This window comes from Agelaius tricolor, unplaced genomic scaffold, assembly GCF_023055355.1.
Source record: "Agelaius tricolor isolate 1412-34295 unplaced genomic scaffold, bAgeTri1.0.p SCAF_5, whole genome shotgun sequence".
NCBI lineage: Eukaryota > Metazoa > Chordata > Aves > Passeriformes > Icteridae > Agelaius > Agelaius tricolor.
Window position 1 is genome coordinate 1,475,806 of NW_027269265.1, and position 22,949 is coordinate 1,498,754.

At 48.1% G+C, this 22,949-nt stretch overlaps 1 protein-coding gene across 2 annotated transcripts in view; it reads right to left on the reverse strand.

Moving 5' to 3' along the window:
* MDGA2 (MAM domain containing glycosylphosphatidylinositol anchor 2) overlaps positions 1-22,949 on the reverse strand; it is a 216,427-nt gene that overhangs the window by 140,311 nt on the left and 53,167 nt on the right. The window contains exon 2 of one of the 2 annotated variants that reach the window (XM_071426035.1): positions 6,734-6,873. In XM_071426035.1, coding sequence (XP_071282136.1) covers positions 6,734-6,873 — 140 coding nt within the window. Of the gene's footprint in view, positions 1-6,733; positions 6,874-22,949 lie in introns of those variants that run through there. The other variant, XM_071426036.1, reaches the window with a different exon arrangement.

A 22,949-nucleotide genomic window follows, 5' to 3' on the forward strand; every position in this document is an offset into this window, starting at 1 on the left:
CAGGGGAACATTCCCAGCTCTCCCAGCCTGGCTCCAGAGGGGCTCCAGTGTTTGGAGCAGCTCTGTGGATTCCTCAGGATCACTCCAGCAGCGCCAGCTCCTCCTGATGCTGGACCCAGAGGAATCCACAGCAATCCCAGAGGCAGCTCTGCAGGTGGGATTTCATGGAGAACATTCCTTCCACAGCAATGGGAAGGGTTCCTGATGATCCTCCAGAAAAAGCCTCCCGAGCGTTTCCTTGGGAGATCTCCCTCCAGAGCCACCAGCACCGCCTGATCTGCATCAGCTGCTGGTTTCCCTGGTTACCAAATTATCCATGTACTCATCAAAGCCATTCCTTCCCAGGCAGACCTCCCAGCTCCAGCCTTTATTCCAGAGCCACCCCCATCCCTGCACCAGGAGACAGGAATGGTTTTCCATGTGCCCATGGAAAAACAGCTCCTGGTGCTTTATCCCAGAGATGCTGCTCCAGCCTTTCCTGAGCCCGTCAGAAACAGGGAAATACAAGCTGACAGCACAAAGGGAAAACAAAACACTGCAGAGCTTTGGGAGGGGAGAAAACAGATGGAAAATAGTCAGAGGACAAGCGTCCATATTTCAGGAGAGCTGGGATTTTGTCTTGTTTTCCTTAAAATAATAGGAGAGTCCTGCTCTGTGGGCACTGGGAATTTTCTGTATGGGATTTCTGGCCCCTCTAAGCTGCCCAAATGTCAAAATGAAACTGCTCTGGTGCCACCCCCCAACCCTGATGTCATTCCCAGCTCCATGAGATTCCCTCCAGGCTCATCCCAATGATTGCTGAGGCTGTAACAAGTCTGGGATGGATATTCCCAACTGAGGGAATGGGATTGAAACCCAAACTTCCCTTCCCTGCTGCTGCTTTTTTTCTGGATTTAACCTCTTTGGATTGAACCTCTTTTTATCTGGATTTGACCTCTTTCCCTCAGCGCTTCCAAGCCCTTTTTAGGAACCTGCAAACGCATTCCTTGTGGAGAGACAAGCAGCCACCTGGAAACGGGAAAAGCGGCAGGAACTGCTCAGATTATTCAGGATAAAACAGGAGTTTTAACAGGAGAATTAACAGCAGTTCATTCCTTTTGTCAGCTTGCAAACCATTGGAATCACAGAATGGTTTGGGATGGAAGGGGCATTCAAGATGAGCTCAGAGGCACCCGTGGCTCATTCCCAAAGGTCCTGGTGCAGCTCCAGGAGTCCCTCGCTCCGTGCTGTGGACGCTGTGATTCCTGCCCTGGATTTTTGGCACAATTCCTGCTCCTCCCTCCTGGCAGACAGAGCAGGGCAGGCTCTGAGCCCTGCAGAGCTCTGCAGAGGTGTGAATTCAGGTGCTGTGCTCGGGGGAGAAAAACACCGAATAAACTCCTTCGAGCAGCACAAACGTCATGTGAAGCCTCACCACAGATTGCTTTTCATGCCAGGGCAGGATGGAAACGTTTTTCCTTGATAAACGGGAGTCAAACGTTCAGGAAAGGGTTTTCTCCAGCATAAAATCCAGGCTAATTTAGTCATGAGTCAGGCTGGGTTTTGTCAGGTGCTCAGTGAGCATTTGTAAAGTCTTCCCGTGAACTGAGGAGTGTCAGATGGAATCAGCATCAATTTTTCCTAACAAGGCTCCAATTACTGCTCCAAGGAGCTGCAGAGTGGGGTGGGAAAACAGCTGCTCCCGTGTGAGGGACCCACGCCCCCCTTCCCTCGGCTGCATCAGCACTTGATAAGGATTCTTATCAATTAAAACCAAAAACGTGGCACCCACTTTGCCCCAAAGGAGCCTTTTATGTCTGACTCAAAGCTGATCGAAGGGAACAGAATGTGGGGGGTTTTGTTGGGGGGTTTTTGTTGGGGGGTTTTTGGGAACGCTGCTTTTTCTGGCCTAATGGATGGAGTGCCAGGGAATGGGAATTTTTCCTTTCCAGGGATTGATAAGGAGAAGGCAGGATCCTGTCTTGCACAGTCAGAGGAGGCTCCACTAATCACAGGGAGTAATTAGGGGCATGCAGTTGAAATAATTAAGGGTTTTTTATAACGTGCCACATTTACCTGGGGCTGTTTATGGGGAGACCTTGGTGCTTCCCAAGGAATTTATGAGCGACAGGATAATGGGGAATGGATTTAAACTAACAGGGAATATTGGGAAGGAATTCCTGGCTGGGAGGGAGGTGAAGGGCTGGGATGGAATTCCCAGGGAAGCTGTGGCTGCTCCCAGATCCCTGGAAATGTCCAAGGCCAGGCTGGAGCAGCCTGGGACAGTGGGAGGTGCCCCTGTCCATGGCAGGGGGTAGCACTGGATGGGCTTTAAGTTCCTTCCCATCCAAACCATTCCATGACTCCATGAATTCCACATATATATATATATATATATATATATATATATATATATATATATATATATATATATATATATATATATATAAAAGTATGGAATCATATATAAATATGGAATATTTATGGAATAAATATAAATATAATATATATAATATAATATATATAATATAATATAATATAATATAATATAATATAATATAATATAATATAATATATAAAATATAATGTATATAATATATGCAAATATAATATATATAATATAACATATATATAAATATGGAATATAAATATGGAATATATGGAATATATATATATATATATATATATATATATATATATATATATATATATATATATGGAATCATATATAAATATGAGCTTCAAGGCCCCTTCCAATCCAACCACTCCCTGTTTTCTGTCCCTTGGGTCGCCCCCTTTGGCCACCCCAGTTCCCAGCAGGCAGGATGTGTTTTTCCAGGCCCACACCCCTCTGGAGCAGCATTTCCCTGCCTTTGCTCCGGGCTCACAATCCCAGGAAACCACTGGGATCTCCTGGCAGCTCCAAGGGGAGCGGCTCCTGCTGCCTCAGTGGCATCAGCACAGCACCCGACTCCTACAAGTGGGAAGAAAACACAACCAAACAGAGGCAGGGAGAAATTCCAGAGCTCCTAAAAGCAGATCCTCCCCTGCTTTGCTTCCCGGGAAAGCCACGGATCCGTCACGTTCTTCACACCCCAGCAGCACCGTGAGCACTCCTGGATTTTTCCCCGGGAGAAAGGGACGTGCTCCGATGGCCCTGCCTGGAAGAAGGGTGGCAGGAGGATGTGAGGAGGAGGTGGGATCTCGTTAAGATGTGCTGCAACCTCCAAACAGGGGAAAAAAAAAATCCCGGAGTGTGCAGCTTCCAGATGGCTGGAATGACGTGTGGCACTGGCAGCTGCTCCTTCCCGAGCCTCGGGAATGACAGGAGTGGGGAGGCAGCACCTGGGAGAGGGGGGGACAGGGTGGGAGGACCAGAGGTCACCCTGCAGCACTGGGAGGGACTGGGGCAGCACTTGGACACTGCCCCTTGTCAGCTCTGCACATTTTGCTGCTTGGAATGTGCCATTCCCACTGGGATAACGCCACCCGAGGTGGGACAGCGCTCGCAGGTGAACCACTGGAAAAATCACAGCCAAGGGAAAGCAAACCCCAAGGAGGGAGAGGCTGGATTGACAAACAAGGTCTTTATAGACTCCTGGAATCACTGAGATTGGAAAATCCACCCAAGACTGAATCCCAGCACTGCCAAGGCCACCACTGATCCATGTCCCCAAGCGCCACATCCACAGGGATTTTAAATCCCTTCAGGGATGGCGACTCCACCACTGCCCCAGGGCAACCTTTTCCATTAAATTCCTCTTTATCTCCAATGCAAACCTTCCCTGGCACAACTTGAGGCCATTTCCTATTGTTACTTGGGGAAAAAGCCTGGGGAAAAAAAGCCTGGACACACCCTCCTGTCAGGGATTTCCCATTCATCCTCCAGTGGAAAACCAGGAATTCAAAATCCCAGCCAATCTCTGCTCATCAGATGCTTCTTCCTCTGCTCCCCATGATCCAAATGTCATTCCACACTTTGGAAAGTCACAGTTTTTGTTTCCAATGACTGGACCTGCCTGCACAGATGAGAATTCCCAAGGAAAATCAGGAAAAAGCACATTCCTCGAGGCTGGGCAGGAGATTGTCACCAGTGGGGATAAAATGTCACTTCTTAGCCACTCAGTCCAGGAAATCCCTCATTTGTGTCAAGGGATAAGTGGCCTTTGGATATCCTGGCACATCCCTTTGGAGCTGGAGAGCAGGGACAGCCCAGCCCCTGGATCCTGGATAAAATCTGGGAAAAGGACAGGTCCCCACCGGGTGATCCTGCTCCAAACTTTGCAGCATTTTATCCAAAAATCAAACCAGCCTCTCCTGACAGCTGCAATTTATGGAAAAAAAAAGGGTTGCATTCACCTCACCTGAGTGGGGATAAAGTGCTTTAAAAATTCCAGCCAGGAAAATTATTTCTATGGCAACTAATGGTGCATTCCAAAGCTGGGTGTGAGAAGGTGGGAAATGGGGAATAACAAATACTAATCACATGGAACGCCTCAAAATCACTCCATGGATAACAAGCAGACATTCAAGGATGTGTTGGGGTGCCCAGAGTCTCATATTTAATTAGGAGTGAGGTGAATTTTGGGGATTAACAGAGCAATTATTTTTAATTTTCCTTCTTTCTGATAATTCCCACACCCTTATATTATTCCTCCCAAAAACCTCATTGGTACTGAGAAGACTCCATGAAAACTTAGAGGAGAAATTCCAGAAAATTTCCAGCAGTTGGAAAGTGCAACCACCACTCTGAACACAGGAATTTCCCTGCCTGGAAATAACCCCAGAGAAAAATTTTGGTGGGAAAGGCAGCAAAATGACCTGAGAAAATGGGAAGATTTGCTAAATCTGAAGATCTGTGTTCAAAGGGAGGCCCCCCCAGAGTGGCATCGCTGCGAGGGTGACTTGGAGCAGATCAGAGACATCCCTGAGTCATCAGACCCCAAAGAACGACATCCATTGATCCCAAAGTTAAAAGAACAAATGTTGGAAAGACAAAAAAGGCATAAATGTGTGCTTTGGTAAAGCAGGAAGGAGGAGTGACAGGAGAGAAAAAGAAACAAAACCAGAATTTTTTCTCATTAATTCATTTCTCCTCCCAGAGCCATCACGGGCAGCCTCAAATCCTACAGATTAGAAATCCCTGGGAATGTTCAAGGCTTGGAGTGGAAAATATCCCTGCCCATGGGAGGAGTTGGCACTGGTTCATTTTTCATCTCCTTTCCAACCCAAACCATTGCACGATTCTGTGATTTTACAAATTCCCAATCCAGGGTTGTTTAATTCTTCCAGCATTTAAACCAAAAGGAGTTTCCATGCCAAGAACAATTGGAAAATTTGAGTCAATGTGGAAGTGTGAAAGCATTCTTGGAATGCACAACTCCATATTTTATAACCCCATTCCCCAGCATCTGATCAAACAGCAGCTAGAAAACAATTTCCATGCAGTGTGCAACCCAAATCTGAGAGCATCCTGTGGAAAGATCAGGAAAAAATTGGAATACTGGAAACACTGTCCCTAAACCAGCAGAGAATAAACTTCCACTGCTTTAGCTTTAAATCTTCCCCTTAAATTGGGAACAATAATGGAATAAACAACAAAACCAGCAAACCCCTCCTTCCTGGAGGAGCTCCCAGAGAATTCCCTGCTCCCAGTTCCTGCCTGTCCCTTGCAATTCCAAGAGCAAAGGGTTTAATTCACCACCTTGGAAAGAAACTCCCTGGTGGTTATCCTAATTAAAAATAACTGATTAACGAGGTGTCCTGGCCCAAGGGGGTCACACCAGGGAGGTGAAGCAGGAGTTGCCAACAATCTTGAGCTCGATAAAATAAGGTTAGGCCTGGAAAAAGCTGATTTATTCCCAGGTAATTCTGGTTTATCCTGCTGCAATGCTGGGGGTTCCATGACATCGCTGATCCAGGTCAACAGGGAGACATTCCCAAGCTCTTGGGTTCCCTGCTCCAGCTGTTCCCTCTTCCAGAATTCCAGCTGGATTTCTGAGGACTGGGGTGTAAAGATCCCAGACAACATGACAACTTTAGGGATTTTCACCCAACAATTGTCACCCTTATAATTGTTTTCCCTTTCTTTTACCAACCTCCATGGAAATCGAACACACCAGGAATCTAAAGCACAATATTGCTGATTTTAACACCAGATTTTCCAAAACAACTCTCCAACAATTGTCACCCTTATAATTGTTTTCCCTCTCTTTTACCAACCTCCATGGAAATCAAACACACCAGGAATTTAAAGCACAAATCCCAGGTAATTCTGGTTTATCCTGCTGCAACGCTGGGGGTTCCATGACATCCCTGTCCAGGTGAACAGGGAGACTTTCCCAAGATCTTGGGTTCCCTGCTCCAGCTGTTCCCTCTACCAGAATTCCAGCTGGATTTCTGAGGACTGGGGTGTAAATATCCCAGACAAGGGGAAAACTTTAGGGATTTTCACCCAACAATTGTCACCGTTATAATTGTTTTCCTTCTCTTTTACCAACCTCCATGGAAATCAAACACACCAGGAATTTAAAGCACAATATTGCTGATTTTAACACCAGATTTTCCAAAACAACTCTCCAGCATTCCCACCGTTGATGTTCCTCTGGAACACCCAACATCCACCCAGCAGCTGGGATGGATCCCCCACCTGGATCCCGTTGGATCTTGCCCACTGTGCAGACTCTGAAGGTGAACCCAGCCCGTGGAGGGTCGGGGGGTGCGGAGGGCACGGGTGTGGTGGGCAGGGACTCACCTGTGGCCGGGGGTGGCCGGTGACCAGGCAGGTGAGCTCCAGGGTCTCTCCCTCGCGGATGGTGTAGACGCGCTCCGAGTAGCGCTCCTCCTCGATGTTGCAGGCCAGGCCCGAGTGCACGATCCGCACCGTGGGGGGGGCTGCAAGGCCAGCAGAGAAATGGCATCAGAACCGCATGGATCACCAAATTGCGGGGTGTTCCGAGTAGGAGGAATCCCACAAGAATCAAGTCCAGCTCTTAAGGGAATCAAATGCAACCTTGGCATTCTCGGCTCCAAGATCCAACCAACCGAGCCATCCCAGACCACTGGGCCTGGCCCTGAGCTAGGGGCATGCAAGGCCAGCAGAGAAATGGGATGAGAATCACGTGGATCATGAGATTATCAGATGTTCTAGGTTGGAAAAAATCCACAAGGATCAAGTCCAGCTCTTAAGGGAATCAAACACGACCTTGGCATTCTCAGCTCCATGATCCAACCAACCAAGCCCATCCCAGACCACTCTACCCCTGGGGCTGGCCATGAGTTGGGGGTGCTGCAAGGCCAGCAGAGAAATGGGATCAGAATCACATGGATCACCAAATTACGGGATGTTCCAAGTTGGAAGAATCCCACAAGGATCAAATCCAGCTCCTAAAGGAATCAAACGCAACCTTGATATTCTCAGGTCCCTGATCCATCCAATGGAGCCCACCTCAAACAACCCCACTCCTGGGGCTGGCCATGAGCTAGGGGAGGCTGCAAGGCCAGCAGAGAAATGGGATGGGAATCACGTGGATTATGGGATTATTGGATGTTTTGGGTTGGAAAAAATCCACAAGGATCAAGTCCAGCTCCTAAAGGAATCAAACACGACCTTGGCATTCTCGACTCCATGATCCAACCAACCAAGCCCATCCCAGACCACTCCACACCTGGACGTGGCCATGAGCTGGGGGTGCTGCAAGGCCAGCAGAGAAATGGGATCAGAACCACATGGAACACCAAATTATGGGATGTTCCAAGCTGCAAAAATCCCACAGGGATCAAGTCCAGCTCTTAAGGGAATTAAATATGACCTTGGGCATTCTCAGCTCCATGATCCAACCAACCAAGCCCATCCCAGACCACTCCACCCCTGGGGCTGAGGGGCTGCAAGGTCAGCAGAGAAACGGCATCAGAACCACATGGATCTCTGAATTATGGGATGTTCCAAGTTGGAAGAATCCCACAAGGATCAAGTCCAGCCCTCAAGGAAATCAAACATGACCTTGGCATTCTCAACTCCATGATCCAACCAACCAAGCCCATCCCAGACCACTCCACACCTGGACATGGCCACGAGCTGGGGGTGCTGCAAGGCCAGCAGAGAAACGGCATCAGAACCACATGGAACACCAAATTATGGGATGTTCCAAGCTGCAAAAATCCCACAAGGATCAAGTCCACCTCTTAAGGGAATCAAACATGACCTTGGCATTCTCAGTTCCAAGATCCAACCAGCCAAGCCCACCCCAAACAACCCCACTCCTGGGGCTGGCCTTGAGCTGAGCGGCTGCAAGGCCAGCAGAGAAACGGGATGAAAATAATGTGGATCATGGGATTATTGGACATTCCGGGTTGGAAAAAATCCACAAGGATCAAGTCCAGCTCTTAAAGGAATCAAACATGACCTTGGCATTCTCAGCTCCATGATCCAACCAACCAAGGCCATCCCAGATCACTCCACTCCTGCACCTGGCCATGAGCTGGTGGTGCTGCAAGGCCAGCAGAGAAATGGGATGAGAACCACATGGATCACAGGATTACGGGATGTTCCAAGTTGGAAGAATGCCACAAGGATCAAATCCAGCTCCTAAAGGAATCAAACACAACCTTGATATTCTCAGGTCCCTGATCCATCCAATGGAGCCCACCTCAAACAACCCCACTCCTGGGGCTGGCCATGAGCTAGGGGAGGCTGCAAGGCCAGCAGAGAAATGGGATGGGAATCACGTGGATTATGGGACTATTGGATGTTTTGGGTTGGAAAAAATCCACAAGGATCAAGTCCAGCTCCTAAAGGAATCAAACATGACCTTGGCATTCTCGACTCCATGATCCAACCAACCAAGCCCATCCCAGGCCACCCCTGCCCTGGAAGCAGCACTGAGCATCTCTCCCACGCAGTTACTCATTGTTTACTCAGCACATACTCCTCACCACAAGAGATTTCCATGGTTTTTATTAATCCCTGGCAATCCCCTGGATGAAACCTTCAGCACCCCCCCGCTTGCATTCCAATTTTTTTGTTTCCATTTCCAAAATGAACTTGGCATTATTGTTTTTATTCTATATCTTCCTAAATGCATTATCACACTCGTTATGCAAATGAAAAGACTTAATTAAAGCAGGAAAATTAAGCAGGGGAAAGAGTGGCACTGATGCTGCTGCTTCCTTTCCAAATCCTGTCAGCAGGATCAGGATTTGGAGCAGGAGTTAAGTTCAGGCAGAACCTTGCTTTAATTTCCTTGTTGGTACAACCTGTAGCACAGGAATTACTCAGATTTACAAGTTCTAAGTGTAAGGAAACCACGACATTCCTGTTATTACACCTGCATAAATCCCAGCTCCATATCCACAAGACTCCAAAGCACATTCCCGGCTCCACGATTTCGCTTCTGAGCCGTGAAATTCACAGCTATGACAATATCCAGGGAGTGGATCGATAGGAGAAGGAAACTGATTTACAGACCCTAATAAAAGCACAGAAACTAAAGGGCACAAAGGATAAAATGGAATTCTGTGGGATTTAAACACCGGGAATTCCATCCTTTCTGTTCATCCATGTGATGCCATTGAGCTCCCAGCCCCATTCCCCATGGAAGAGCCTCAGAACTTCTCCCCAGGCCCTTTGCAATAGCTGGATCCCCTTCCCAAGGCTGCTTTGCGAGGTCTCCGTGCTGCACATCACCCCAACCCTGCTTCTCTGATCATTCTGCAATTCCTCTGCTGAGATCCACATGGAATTCCCAGGATGCAGGGCTCCGGCATCCCTTCAGACCCCCCCTCACCCTGGCACTCCTGGTCCAGCCCACACACAGCTCCCTGCGGGCACAGCCCATGGTGGGATCCTGATCTGAAGGCCTGGGATGGATCCAAACCTGCCAAGAGCTCCAGTTTCTGAGCCTGCCTCTCCACAGCCTGGAGAAAATGAGGCTCGTGCCAAGGAGGCAGAAGAGGCAGAGGAAGAGCAGGGAATGGCTGCTTCCTCCACAGAAACATGGAATGGTTTGGGCTGGAAGGACCTTAAACCCCATCTCATTCCAACCCAGCACATTCCACTGTCCCAGGCTGCTCCAAGCCCCATCCAACCCGGCCTTGGACACTTCCAGAGATCCAGGGGCAGCCACAGCTGCTCTGGGAATTCCATTCCGGAGTCTCCCCACCTCCCAGCCAGGAATTGCTTCCCAATATCCCTTCCAGCCCCACACTCAGTTTGAAGCCATCATTCCAGCAAAGCCTCCAGCAAGCTCTGCTCTTCCAGCCACCACATCCCGAGTTCCGAAGCCCCAGGAGCTTTCCCTCCTCACTTTTCCAGAAGGTTTAACAAAGACCAACACACCCCTGCTCCAGCCAAAAATGCTCCCAATTACTCCAAGTCAAACACAATGATGGAATAAAGGTGCTTGGAACAACCTGGGATACAGGGAGGTGTCCCAGACCATGGCAGGGGTGGAACTGGGTTTAAGATCCAAACCCCTCTAGGATTCCATGATTCCCTTGTCCCACAGATGCAGGTGGATCTTCCCATGAAGCTCCTGGAAGGACAGGAATGTCCTTGGTTAGGAGTCATGGCCATGTGTCACACTCTAACCTGGACACAATCCGTGAATTCCGGACTGTGATTATTTTTTCTGGGTGGAACAGCAGCACCGACACTTGCTGTGCTGATTTTTCCCTGGAGTTCCTAGGAATGCTGATCCCCCTCCACCCTCCTCAGGAGTTCAGCATCCCAAGGACATGGAATGTGTGCTCTTGGCTCTGCCATTTCCAGGGCTCTGAGTCACCACTGGGACTTCCATCATCTCCCACACCGCAGATTCCAAAACGCAGGAATGCTGAAGCAGAGCCACGGAGCAGAAAGGTAAACGAGGGTTCAGCACGGCTCATCAAACCTGGGACCAAATTAGAGCAGTCAGCAGCAATATTCCAACATCCTTTTAAATCCATATTCCATTAATATTCCATTTTTATTCATGTTATATTCATCTAACTCCAAATCACAGCTGAAGTGTCCTTCGTTTTTAGTGGCAGCACCATTCTCCTGAATCCATTAAATTTGGGAAGGAGCAGGAGAGGGAAAACGCCCCCCTGGGTGTTGTTATCACCAAGGAAAACACTGCTTTGAGAGGAGATCAAACCAATCAAGGGAAATAGCAAATATTCTTCTTCCAGTAAGTGAAAAATCGTATGGTTCAGGAGACATCCCATAATTATGAAATGTCACCTCCCCTCCTTCCTGCAGGAATATTCATCCCAGCTCCTTCTGAAAGCTGCCTCCAGGGATTCCATCCATTAAAACAATATCAACTTAGCATTGATTTTGCTTGTGACATTTGAGGAGAATTTGGCTGGGGATTGCACGTGGAAAACGCAGCGTGGATCCTTCCCTGTGCCATTCCCAGCAAGGCACAACCTGGAGCCAGGGAAGGTTCTCCAAGGAAAAGGTGAAACAACAAATCCGAGCACAACCCCCTTGTTCCGCTGCAGGAGTTGCGTGATCCCACAAGATTCCCTCTTTCCATGAAAAATGGAAAGGTTCTCCTTTCTTGGCTACTCTTTTCCACCAATTCCAAGTTTAGGTGGGATATTGGGATATTCCTGGCTGGGAGGGTGGGGAGGCCCTGGAATGGATTTCCAGGAGAAGCTGTGATCCAAAGTCCCAATCCAAAGGAATTCCAGTGGAATTTGGATGCTTTCTCAGCCTGGAAAGTCCTCAATGGACTCACACTGGGAAAATATTGGAAGCTCGAGAGTGATTTGGTGATCCCTGAGCTGTGCTGATGGATTGGGAATGGTTGGGAATTTCCTCTGCTCCAGGACCTCACGTTGATCTTTTTTTGATGGAAAATGTTATCAGGATCCTTTGAGAAAAGTGGGAATGAGGTGGTGTTTTGGATTGGCAAAATGGGGGAAAGTTTGAGAGGACTTTGGGATTCATTTCAGCTGGAATGGGAAGGGGAGCTGGGAGCTGGAGATTTGTGGAGCTGGGAAGGGAAATCATTCCACGGAGAGGGACTGGGGACAAGGGATGGAGGGACAGGAGCCAGGGAATGGCTCCCAGTGCCAGAGGACAGTGGAGAGAGAAATGGGATATTGGGAAGGAATTCCTGGCTGAGAAGGTGGAATGGATTTCCCAGAGAAGCTGTGGCTGCTCCTGAATCTCTGGAATTGTCCAAGGCTAGGTTGGAGCATCCTGGGATAGGGAAGGTGTGGATTCCAGGAGAGGAACTGGATGGGCTTTGAGGTTCCTTCCATCCCAAAACATTCCAGGATTCCGTTCCAGGATCCCTTGGCACAGCTCTCTCCTGGTTAAAAGTTTCCCACGCACAGAGATTTGGTCAAGTCCTTGCTGGAAAAACAGGGAATTAAACTCCGACCAACATCAGGACTCGGATCCTGGAATGGATCCCCTTAATCTGAGCAGCACCAAGATCGTCCTGATTCATGGAATGTGTAGGATTCCTTAAAACTGAATTAAAATGAGAAAATTCCTTTTTGTTTTGTTTTTTTTTTTTTCGGAAGTAGGAGGTCCATGATGGACCTGCTAGAAAATGCAGGATGGATTTGCCACAAATCAAATCCCTCTCCCCTCCTGCAGCCACAATCTTCCCCCTGAAAATTAATTAGCAGGAGTGAAGCCCCCGTGAATTTCGTGCAGCTCTGCAGCAGAACAAGGAGGAAGTAATGGGATTTTCTGAAGAAAGAGGAAATTTAAAGTAATTGCAGGCACTTGCTACTCTCAGAATTCACTTTTCCCTTATTTTCCCAGCTCTCAATTCTCCTAAACTGCACATGGAATGACCAGGAATCTCTGAGGTATTGCCATAGGAATGCACTGCCCTCATCAATGCAGAATTTGGAGCATTTTGCTGCAGCTAATTTGGGATTTGGGGCTATTTTTCCAGCTGGAGGTGAGGCCCAGTCCACAAATAAACGGATTATTGAAACAGGGTTTTTTTATTTCTTCTCTAAGTGAGTTTTTCTTCGGGGAAATTCAAATGCTATACAAGTAGCTTCAATTAAACAAATATTCCATTTATGGAGAAATCTTTCATTTTGGCTCCAAGCAGAGCAAATTCCAGGTGCCTGAGAGGGGAAACTTCCAGGTGTGATGCTGACCAGATTTCAAACCAGCTGTGCCACTCCTGGATCACTTCGTATCATTCCTAAATATTTCTCACCTGCTTTCACCCGATGCCCACGGGAATATTTATTGGGCACTTCCCTCTGAGCTGATCCTGAGCTGAGCTTTCCCATCAAACAGGACAAAGTCACCTTTTATCCCATTGGGGCTAATTTTTCCGTGTTGCTCAATATTCCTGCCTATCCTGGTGTTTGTGGAGCTTGGGAAGGCTCCGTGATTGATGGCGCTGTCACCCCAAGGCTCCCAGATAATCAAATCCCACTGCTGCTTCCCAACACTGCTGCCACAAAATTAGGCCTGACCTAATTTTGACACTACAAAGCTCAGCAGTGCTGGGTATATTGGGTTTGGGCTGCACTAATGCTGTTTTTCCAGGAACAGATGGATTTATGGCTTTTTTCCCACCCTTTACAACTCCTCTCACTGCTGGTTATTGTTCCTGCTGCTGGGCAGGTGTAAAAACTGCTGGAGTTCAGAGAGGGATCAGGAAAAGGCCAGGAGAGCTCCTCAGACATGGATTTGGGCTGAGAATATAAAATCATGGAATGGTTCTCAAGGGAAACTCGGAGATCATCCCATCCCACCCCTGTACTCCAGTCACTGATTCTGAGCGTGGGAGTAAATGAAATCCTTCCTGCACAGTGATCCCAGCAATTCCCATTATTCCAGGACTTTTCCAGTGTTTCAGGCCATGCCTGGGGCAGTTTCTGGCCATTCCCTGGTGCTGGGAATTCATGGAGGTGCCTCGTTCTGTGTGAGTTTCTGACTCCTGGTGATTGGGAGAATCCATTGATTGGGAAAATCCACTGATCCTTTTCCACTGTGCATATGCCCCAAAAATCATGGAATGTTTCGGTTGGAATGAGATTTAAATCCCCCCCTGTGCCACCCCTGCCATGGCAGGGACACCTCCCCCTGTCCCAGGGTGCCCCAGTGTCCAGCCTGGCCTTGGGCACTGCCAGGGATCCAGGGGCAGCCACAGCTGCTCTGGCATTTCCATTCCAGCCAGGAATTCCCAATTCCCAATCTCCCACCCATCCCTGCCCTCTGGCACTGGCAGCCATTCCCTGTGTCCATGGCCTCTCCATGCCTTGTCCCCAGTCCCTCTCCAGCCCATTTCCTTTGGAAGCACTGGGATCCTGAAGTTCTCCAGGCCTGGGAAATCACCAGTCTCCCACTCAGACTGGGGCTGTCTCACCCTCAGCTCATTGCAGGAGCACAAATACAGAATATCCTCTGCAAAAACAACTTTTTAGGGAAGTCAGAGAAGGAAATACTTCCTAAAAACACGGGCATTTGGTTTCTAGCTTGATTCAACACCCCCTTACTCGTTTTTCATCAGATTTAATTTGTCCTTAATGATTTATCCTGCAACCCAAAGCAACCCTGCTGACATTCCAGTCCCTTCATGTCCTGGAACTGTCCAGGCTGGAAAAACCCTCTGAGCCCATCAAACTCCACCATTCCCAGCACTGCCAAGGCCACCACTGAGCCCTGTCCCCAGGTGCCACATCCACAGGGATTTAAATCCCTCCAGGAATGGGGACACCACTCCTGCTCTGGGCAGCTGTGCCCAGGGCTTGTCCAACCTTTCCCTGAAAAAATTCCTACAAATATCCAAATTAAACCTCGCCTGGCACAGTTTGAGGTCATTTCCTCTTGTCCTGTTGCTTTTTCCTTGGAAGAAGCCACCAATCCCTACTGGGGTAAAATCCCATTTTAGGAAGCTGTGGGAGAAAATAAAACATCAGGAACCCCTTTTCCTGCTCCACACTCATTCCCTGTGGGAATGCTGCCTGTTTTTCCTCCAGCTGAGCCCCAGTTACGTCCCTGCAAGGCCAATTCCTGCCATTTCCATGGGAGCAAAGGTCTCCCAAAGATCCGTGTGTCCCTGCCCAGGCAGACAATTAGGGATAATTCCCTCTGTGCTCCTGCAGGGATTTATTTCCTGATTTAACCCCTGCTCTTTCTCTCTCCCATCCAGGGTTCAGCCACTTCAGCTCCAGGAGAAGAGCTGCTCTTCTCCATGCCTGGTGCCACGAGTGGATTTATGGGTTTTGGGTGCCATGGTTTTTCACCCAAAAAGAAATCCAGGGATAACGTGGGGATCCTCACTTCCACCAGCACCATGTGTGGGACACTCTTGGCCGATAACCTTGGAATTAAAAATTTAATTGTCTGGAGCATCAGCACTGAGAAAATATCCCTCTGGTCTGGGCATTCCAGGCAGGGTTTCAGAGGTATGTTAGGATTTTTGTGCTGTTTTTAAGCTGGGTTTGGCTTTAGGTGAGAATAAAGTCACTGAGAGATGCTGCCTTGCAATTTTTATTTCTGCTTGAAAGCCTGAAACTGTGATTTTTTTCCAGCTTTTTGTGCTTAAATAACAGCCTGGGAAATTGGTGCTTTTGAATTTCCCAGCCCCTTATTCCAGCATTTCCAGAGAGTGACACTTGGTTAACTCACAACGTTCCGGGCTGATCTGTCCCTTAAACCCAACAAAAAAAGGGCATTTTCCATTTTCCCCCCACTGATTAAGTGGGAATTACAGAGATGAGCACAGAGGGAACCCTTCCCACACTCCGCTCCCTCCCTGAAGTGCTCCTGGAGCCGTTTGCATCCCACAGATTGCCGGCAGTGGGATCAAGGAATCTGCTAAAATAAGGAATTGTCAACAAGGGAGGCCTTAATTGCAGCAACACTTTGCTGTCCCTGGCATCACAAAAATGACAACGGTGCCAGACCCTTTTCAGCACCATCACAGGCTGGCAGCAAACACATCTCACTTATTTGGGAGCACACAAAAAATGTGGAATTTCCCCCCAACTGGAAAAGACAGAGAGGGGTGAAAATCAAGCACGTTAAAAATCACCTTGTCAAAACAACTCCTGAATTCTAAATGATTTACACAAGTTGGTAAAGTTCCTTTTAGAAATGCATTTTTAACTCATTTATTTTTTAATTTTTAATTTAATTTTTAACTAGTTTAATTTTTTTTTTTCCTTTGCAGGAAGTGCTGGTAGAGCAGTTCCTGACAGGCAGCGCTGAGGACATGGACTTATCCTGAAGGAAAAAGCACCTACATAAAATGAGGATGGGAGGAAATGCTCTCAAGATGTGCCAGAGGAGATTTAGATGGGATAGTGGGAATTGGGAATTGCTGGCTGGGCTGGAATTGCCAGAGCAGCTGTGGCAGTGCCCAAGGCCAGGCTGGACATTGGGGCTTGGAGCAGCCTGGGACGGTGGAAGCTTGGAAAGTTCTCTTGGATTAACCTCTAACTCAAATAATTTCCAGACTTTGCATGAGTTCAAGACAAATATTCATGGAATCATGAAGGTTGGAAAATTTCATCCAACCTTGTCCGCAGCACTGCCAAGGCCACCACTGCCCCATGTCCCCAGGTGCCACATCCACAGGGGTTTAAATCCTTCCAGGGCTGGGGACTCCACCCTGTACCTGTGCCAGGGCTGGGGAACCCTTTAGGGAAGAAATTTTCCCCAATATCCAATCTGAACCTCACAGAATCCCTGAGGCTGGAAAAGAGCTCCAAGATCAGAGTCCCAGCTGTGCCCAATGCCCACCTTGTCCCCAGCCCAGAGCTCTCAGTGCCACCTCCAGGGGACACCTGCAGGGATGGGCACTGCAACCCTCCCTGGGCAGTTCCTGAGCCCCCTTTCCATGGGGAAATTCCTGCTGTGCCCACCCTGAGCTGCCCTGGCCCAGCCTGAGGCCGTTCCCTCTGCTCCTGTCCCTGTGCCCTGGAGCAGAGCCCGACCCCCCCGGCTGTGCCCTCCTGGCAGGAGCTGTGCAGAGCCACAAGGGCCCCCTGAGCCTCCTTTGCTCCAGGCTGAGCCCCTGCCCAGCTCCCTCAGGGATTCTGCAGCCCCTGCCCAGCTCCCTCAGGGATTCTGCAGCCCCTGCCCAGCTCCCTCAGGGATTCTGCAGCCCCTGCCCGGCTCCCTCAGGGATTCTGCAGCCCCTGCCCAGCTCCCTCAGGGATTCTCCAGCCCCTGCCCAGCTCCCTCAGCCTCTCCTCCCATGTTTCACCCTCAGCAGCCCAGGAAAAGCCCTAAAATTAAAATTTCTGAGGCTGTCCCAAAGCAGGAGGAAGTGCTGCAGGTGCTACAAATCCCCCTATGCAAATTCCAGCAAATCACCCCGAGAAAAACCTGTCCTGGTTCGGCTCCAGAAGAAAAATTCCACTGACTATGGAAGGTATCTCAGTTTAGTTTGCTGCCTGAAAAAAGCACAGTTTAATATTAAAGAGGAAATTTAAAACACTGAACAGTTCCACGAATGCAAATCCAGAAGGAAATGCCACTTTGGAATGTTAAACGAAAATAAACAGCTTTTTAAACAACAATTTGCAGTTCTTGGGAGCCAGCACAGATCTGTCCCGAGAAAAACAAGGAAAACAAATCTCTTTTCAGGGAATGAAATGATTTCTTGAATTAAAGCCGTGTTTCCTGTAGTTCAGTGTCTCACACCTCGTTCTCACATCTTTGTTGTCAAACACCGGGTGGAGCAGGAGCAGCTGAATGACTGGAATGCGTTCCCTTTCTAAAGCTGGGAATTTATTGCGTGGATTTTGTGTTTTCTAGGCTCCATCAAAATTTATTTATGGGAATGGATCTTTTCAAATCCTGGAATGGTTTGGATAGGGATGGACCTTCATGCTCATCCCATTGCACTTGCAGCGACACTTCCCACTGTCCCAGGCTGCTCCAAGCCTCTCCAGCCTGGCCCTGGAGACTTCCAGAGATCCAGGGAAAGCCACAGCTTCCCTGGGAATTCCATGCCAGGGTTTGACCACCCTTCCAACCAGGAATTCCTTCCCAAAATCCCATCTAACCCTTCCTTTCGCCTCTCCTCCCCTTCAGCTCCAGATGTGCTTTCTCAGGGCAACCACAAAGTGCTCTAAGTGCCACATCTGGCACTTAAAATGTCATTCCAAGATATCCCCACCACTGGAAAATCTGATTTGCCTTAAAAACTCCCATTTCCTTCAGGCCCTGGCATTGGGAAAAGAACTGGGGGCTCTGTCAGCCCCCAGCAGAATCTTTTCCTCCTGTGGAGAAATTCTGGAATTTCCAAGCTTGCAATGCCTGAGAACTTTTTCAGGGAAATTCCACATTTTCACAGCATAAATTGTCCCATTCCCAAATTTTAGCCAACCCAGGGGAGATAACCAGAGGTTCTCCTTCATTTTAGGAAATCCCAGGCTGGGCTGGGCCAGGAAAGAGCAGCAGAGGAGCTGAGGGGACAGAGATCCTGAGGGGTCCTTGCTGCTTCCATGATTTCCGTGCCAACTTCCCACATAACCAATAGCAGACCATTGGACCAACCTGCCCGGGCTGCTGGGAAGAATTCCACCAGGAATTATGGAGAGGTTTATCCCAGTGTCCAGGGAAATGCTGTGGTTGATCCAAGCTCTCCTGGCGGTGGGAATTCGTAACACCCCTCAGTCCACCCCTGCCCTCTCCCTTTCCCAGTTCTTTGATGGATACCAGCTCCCATGACAATATTTCTCCTGGATCACTCCTTTGCGTCCAGCCATTGGAAATGGAGACAATTCCATGAGATTTGTGGGGCTGAGCAATTATTGAGGCTCCTCCATCACTGGAGAGTATCAATGTTAATTAGGAATTGGACTGACACAGAGTCCAGCAGAAGCAGCAATCACCTCCCTGTGGATCTGATTCCTTGGGAATCCAAACTAACAGCTCGGTATTGATGCGAACAACTCCAGAGCCTCTCACCCCTCAGCATTCCATTATTTGTTTGGACAGGCATCAATGAGCGATCAACAAATCAATAAAAATTAATGAGGAGAATTAATAAACTCCCACCTGGGTACTCAGACACTGCCAGGTCAGGTGTTATTGTTTATATGATTTTTCCAGCCCTTTTCCAAAGGCTCCAATCCTATTAACAGAGGGCAATTAGTCATTAACTTCCATCAGGAAGGAGTCGCTCCTTCCATGCAGAATTTGTGGGAGTGGGAAAAGGATCTCACATTTACCAGCCAAAATCCATCACCCAGCTCTGCACAGCAGCAGCAGCCCCATACCTGATCCCTGTCCACCAGCAGTGGCTTCCCAAGGGCTGGGAATGGTGGAGAGGAGCTGCCAGCTCCTCATGTGGGGTGTTTGCTGGGTCCCCAGGATGAAGGAGGAACTGAGAATTTGACTCCATGTTCTCAGGAGAATAATAAATAATAAAGAATAAAGAGTAATAAATAATAAATAATATTATTCTCAGAAGAATAATAAATAATAGAAGAATTATATTATATTATATTATATTATATTATATTATATTATATTATATTATATTATATTATATTATATTATATTATATTATATTATATTATATTATTGCATTACATTATATTACATTATGCTATACTAAAACTATACTAAAGAATAGGGAGAGGAGACTCACAGAAGGTTTAACAAGATACTAATTAAAACCTTGTGACTAATTAAAACCTTGTGACTCTCTTTTCCAGAGTCCTGACACAGGCTGACCGCGATTGGTCATTAAATTAAAACAATTCACCTGTTGGATAAACAATCTCCAAAGCACATTCCAAGGCAGCAGAACACAGGAGAAGCAAATGAGATAATTATTGCTTTCATTTCTCTCCGAGGCTTCTCAGCTTCCCAGGAGAAAAATCCTGGGCAAAGAGATTTTTCAGAAAATATGACGGTGACACTCATGGATATGCCCATGGATGCAAGGGAAATGTTATCCACAATATCTCAGCTTTTCCAGGAAAAATCTCTGCTCTGCTGGAATCACCAGCTCAGCACATTCATAAAACATCAGCACCAAGGTTTGGGGGTACAAAGAGGGAGATTAGGGGGAAAAAAGAGTGTATTCCTTCCATCCTTCCCTATTATCATCAAAACCCTCTGGCATGGAGAATACAGGGGTTTGCTGGATGGAATTTTCAATTTCTCAGTTTCCAACAAGGAACTCCACATCCTCAGTGTCCATTAAGGAATTCCTCAGCTCCTAACAAGGAGCCAAGGCAGTGGATGAAGGCACAAAAGGGGGGTTCTCATTCATGTCTGGCTGCCTTTGGACCTCCCAGCAGCTCTGCTCTTCTCCAGAGCTTCTCTCCTTTGGTCATTTCAGACCCCAAACTTCCCTGGTCCTTCCACGTGGGAGCAAATCCATTCAAAAACAGCAGGGAAAAGAAGTGGCAGAAAGAAGAAAAAACCCAAAAAACAGCGTTCCAAAATTTTCTTTTTCACCGTGAAATCACAGAATCATTAGAGCAGGAAAAGACCAGGAGACTCCAGCACCACCACTGTGGTCACCACTCATCCATGCCCTCAACTGCCTCATCCACAGGTTTTCTTTGGACTCCTGCAGGGATGGGAACTCCAAACCTCCCTGGGCAGCTGTGCCAGGGTTTGACCTCCCTTTCCATGAAGGAATTTTCCCAAAATCCACCCTGAGCTGCCCTGGCCCAGCCTGAGGCCGTTCCCTCTGCTCCTGTCCCTGTGCCCTGGAGCAGAGCCCGACCCCCCCGGCTGTGCCCTCCTGGCAGGAGCTGTGCAGAGCCACAAGGGCCCCCTGAGCCTCCTTTGCTCCAGGCTGAGCCCCTGCCCAGCTCCCTCAGGGATTCTGCAGCCCCTGCCCAGCTCCCTCAGGGATTCTGCAGCCCCTGCCCAGCTCCCTCAGGGATTCTGCAGCCCCTGCCCAGCTCCCTCAGGGATTCTGCAGCCCCTGCCCAGCTCCCTCAGGGATTCTGCAGCCCCTGCCCAGCTCCCTCAGGGATTCTGCAGCCCCTGCCCAGCTCCCTCAGGGATTCTCCAGACCCTTCCCATCTCCCTCAGCCTCTCCTGGGGCTCCAGGCCCTTCCCAGCTCCGCGCTCTTCTAAAAATCTCAAGTTCTGAACTTAATTTTAAATCTCAAACATGGTGATTAACCTTCGGATTTGTCAGATTGCTGATTTGTTTTAAATCAGCTTTGGGAATGATCTCAAAATGTTTTTCATTTTTTAATTGGAATGGAAAACACTTCCAGCAGATGAGTAATGAGGAAGTGGCATCTGCCTGCCTGGAATTCTCACTGAGGAACAGGGATACAGCAAGTCCCCTCAGAGGACACCAGAATTAAATTCCAGCCCTTTTCAGATTCTCCATCCTGAATTAGATTCCAGCCCTTTCCAGATTTCCATCCTGAATTGGATTCCAGCCTTTTCCAGATCTCCATCCTGATCACTGATTTTTCCACCAAAATGAAAAAGAAATCCCTTTCTATTTTCCTATCAACACAGGCATCACCACCAGAAAATAATTTGTGGACTCATTTCCATGTAGAGCAGATCCTGATGGCACTCAGGGTATTCCCAATCCCACTTCCCTCTTTAAATCCATCCCAAAATATTTTTCCACATGCACAAGGCCTTGACCTGGTGAGTTTAATGGGTTTTTTTGGTTTTGGTTTTTTTTTGCATTTTTCCCCAGGCAATGGGGTTTTTTTTGCATTTTTCCCCAGGCAAAGCAACAAATTCCTGGTACAGATCCGACTTCAAGGCCCAGGCAAGGGAAGAACTTCACACAAGGAAGATGAAGCTACAGAGGATTAAATGTTTAAGGCTGAGCTTTGGGACAGGATCCTCTGCTGGAGGAATCCAGCAGCATCCAAGAACTTCTATTTCCAGCAGCTGTCAATCCTTCCACTGATCTCAGCAAAGAAAATACTTGAGGAAAACCAGATAAAAATGGGAAGGGTGGAAAAAGATGCCTTCAAAATGTAGAGATTATAGCTTTAAACACATTCCTAATTAATGGATCATAAGCTGTCCTTAATACATCCCTCAGCACAGCAAACTCTGTCAGATTCCATGGACTCCTGGAATTGGAAATTAATTGGAAGGGCTAAAGATAGTGATGAAGAATGAAAAATACTCACAGATGCTTTCAAACGTCCTTAATCAAAATAATGATTGCATAAATCCTTCGTGCAAGCTCAGAAAAAATAAAATATTGCTACCTAATATCCTCCTCATTATCTGGGTCCCAAAGTGTTTGATAGTTTTAAATTAGAGCCGATTTCAGAAGTGTCTGTTAAATATTAAAAACAAGATCCAAAAGGTTTAACATCTCTCCACACATCCATGGGAGAATCCATCCACTCCGAGCGGGATGTGGGCGAAAAATCAAGGTTTAAGCTCTTGCTCAAAGCTTTGATCAAACCATATGAAAACTGCAGGCAAAAAAATCAGACATCAAAGGCAGCTTTAATTCCCCTCTGTGCGAGTGGTGGCACTCGGGGACATCCCGGGACCCCCCAGCTCCAGCTGCACTACCAGGCTGGGCCCAGGTTGGACACTGGGGCTTGGAGCAATCCGGGACTGTGGAAGTGTCCCTGCCCATGGCAGGGGTGGCACTGGATGGGATTTAAGGTCTCTTCCCATCCAAACCAAACTCTGGGATTCCCCAAAGGTTGGAACAGGCCCAGGGACCCCAAGCTTGTAGAATCCATGGGCTGGGTTGCTCCTCGTGTGGGAGAAGTCACCCAGAGGAGAAACAGCACCATGGCAGGGTTTATTCCAGGTTTATTCCAGGTTTATTCCAGGTTTTATTCCCTCTGGAGCAACACCAAGAATTCCTCTGAGAATGAACGGGCTGGGATGGGTTCTGGATGCAAAATATGGGAATGGGATGCATTGAAAACAGAATCACGGAATGGTTTGGGCTGGAAGGGACCTTAAATCCCACCCAGTGCCACCCCTGCCATGGCAGGAACACCTCCCACTGTCCCAGGGTACCCCAGTGTCCAACCTGGCCTTGGGCACTGCCAGGGATCCA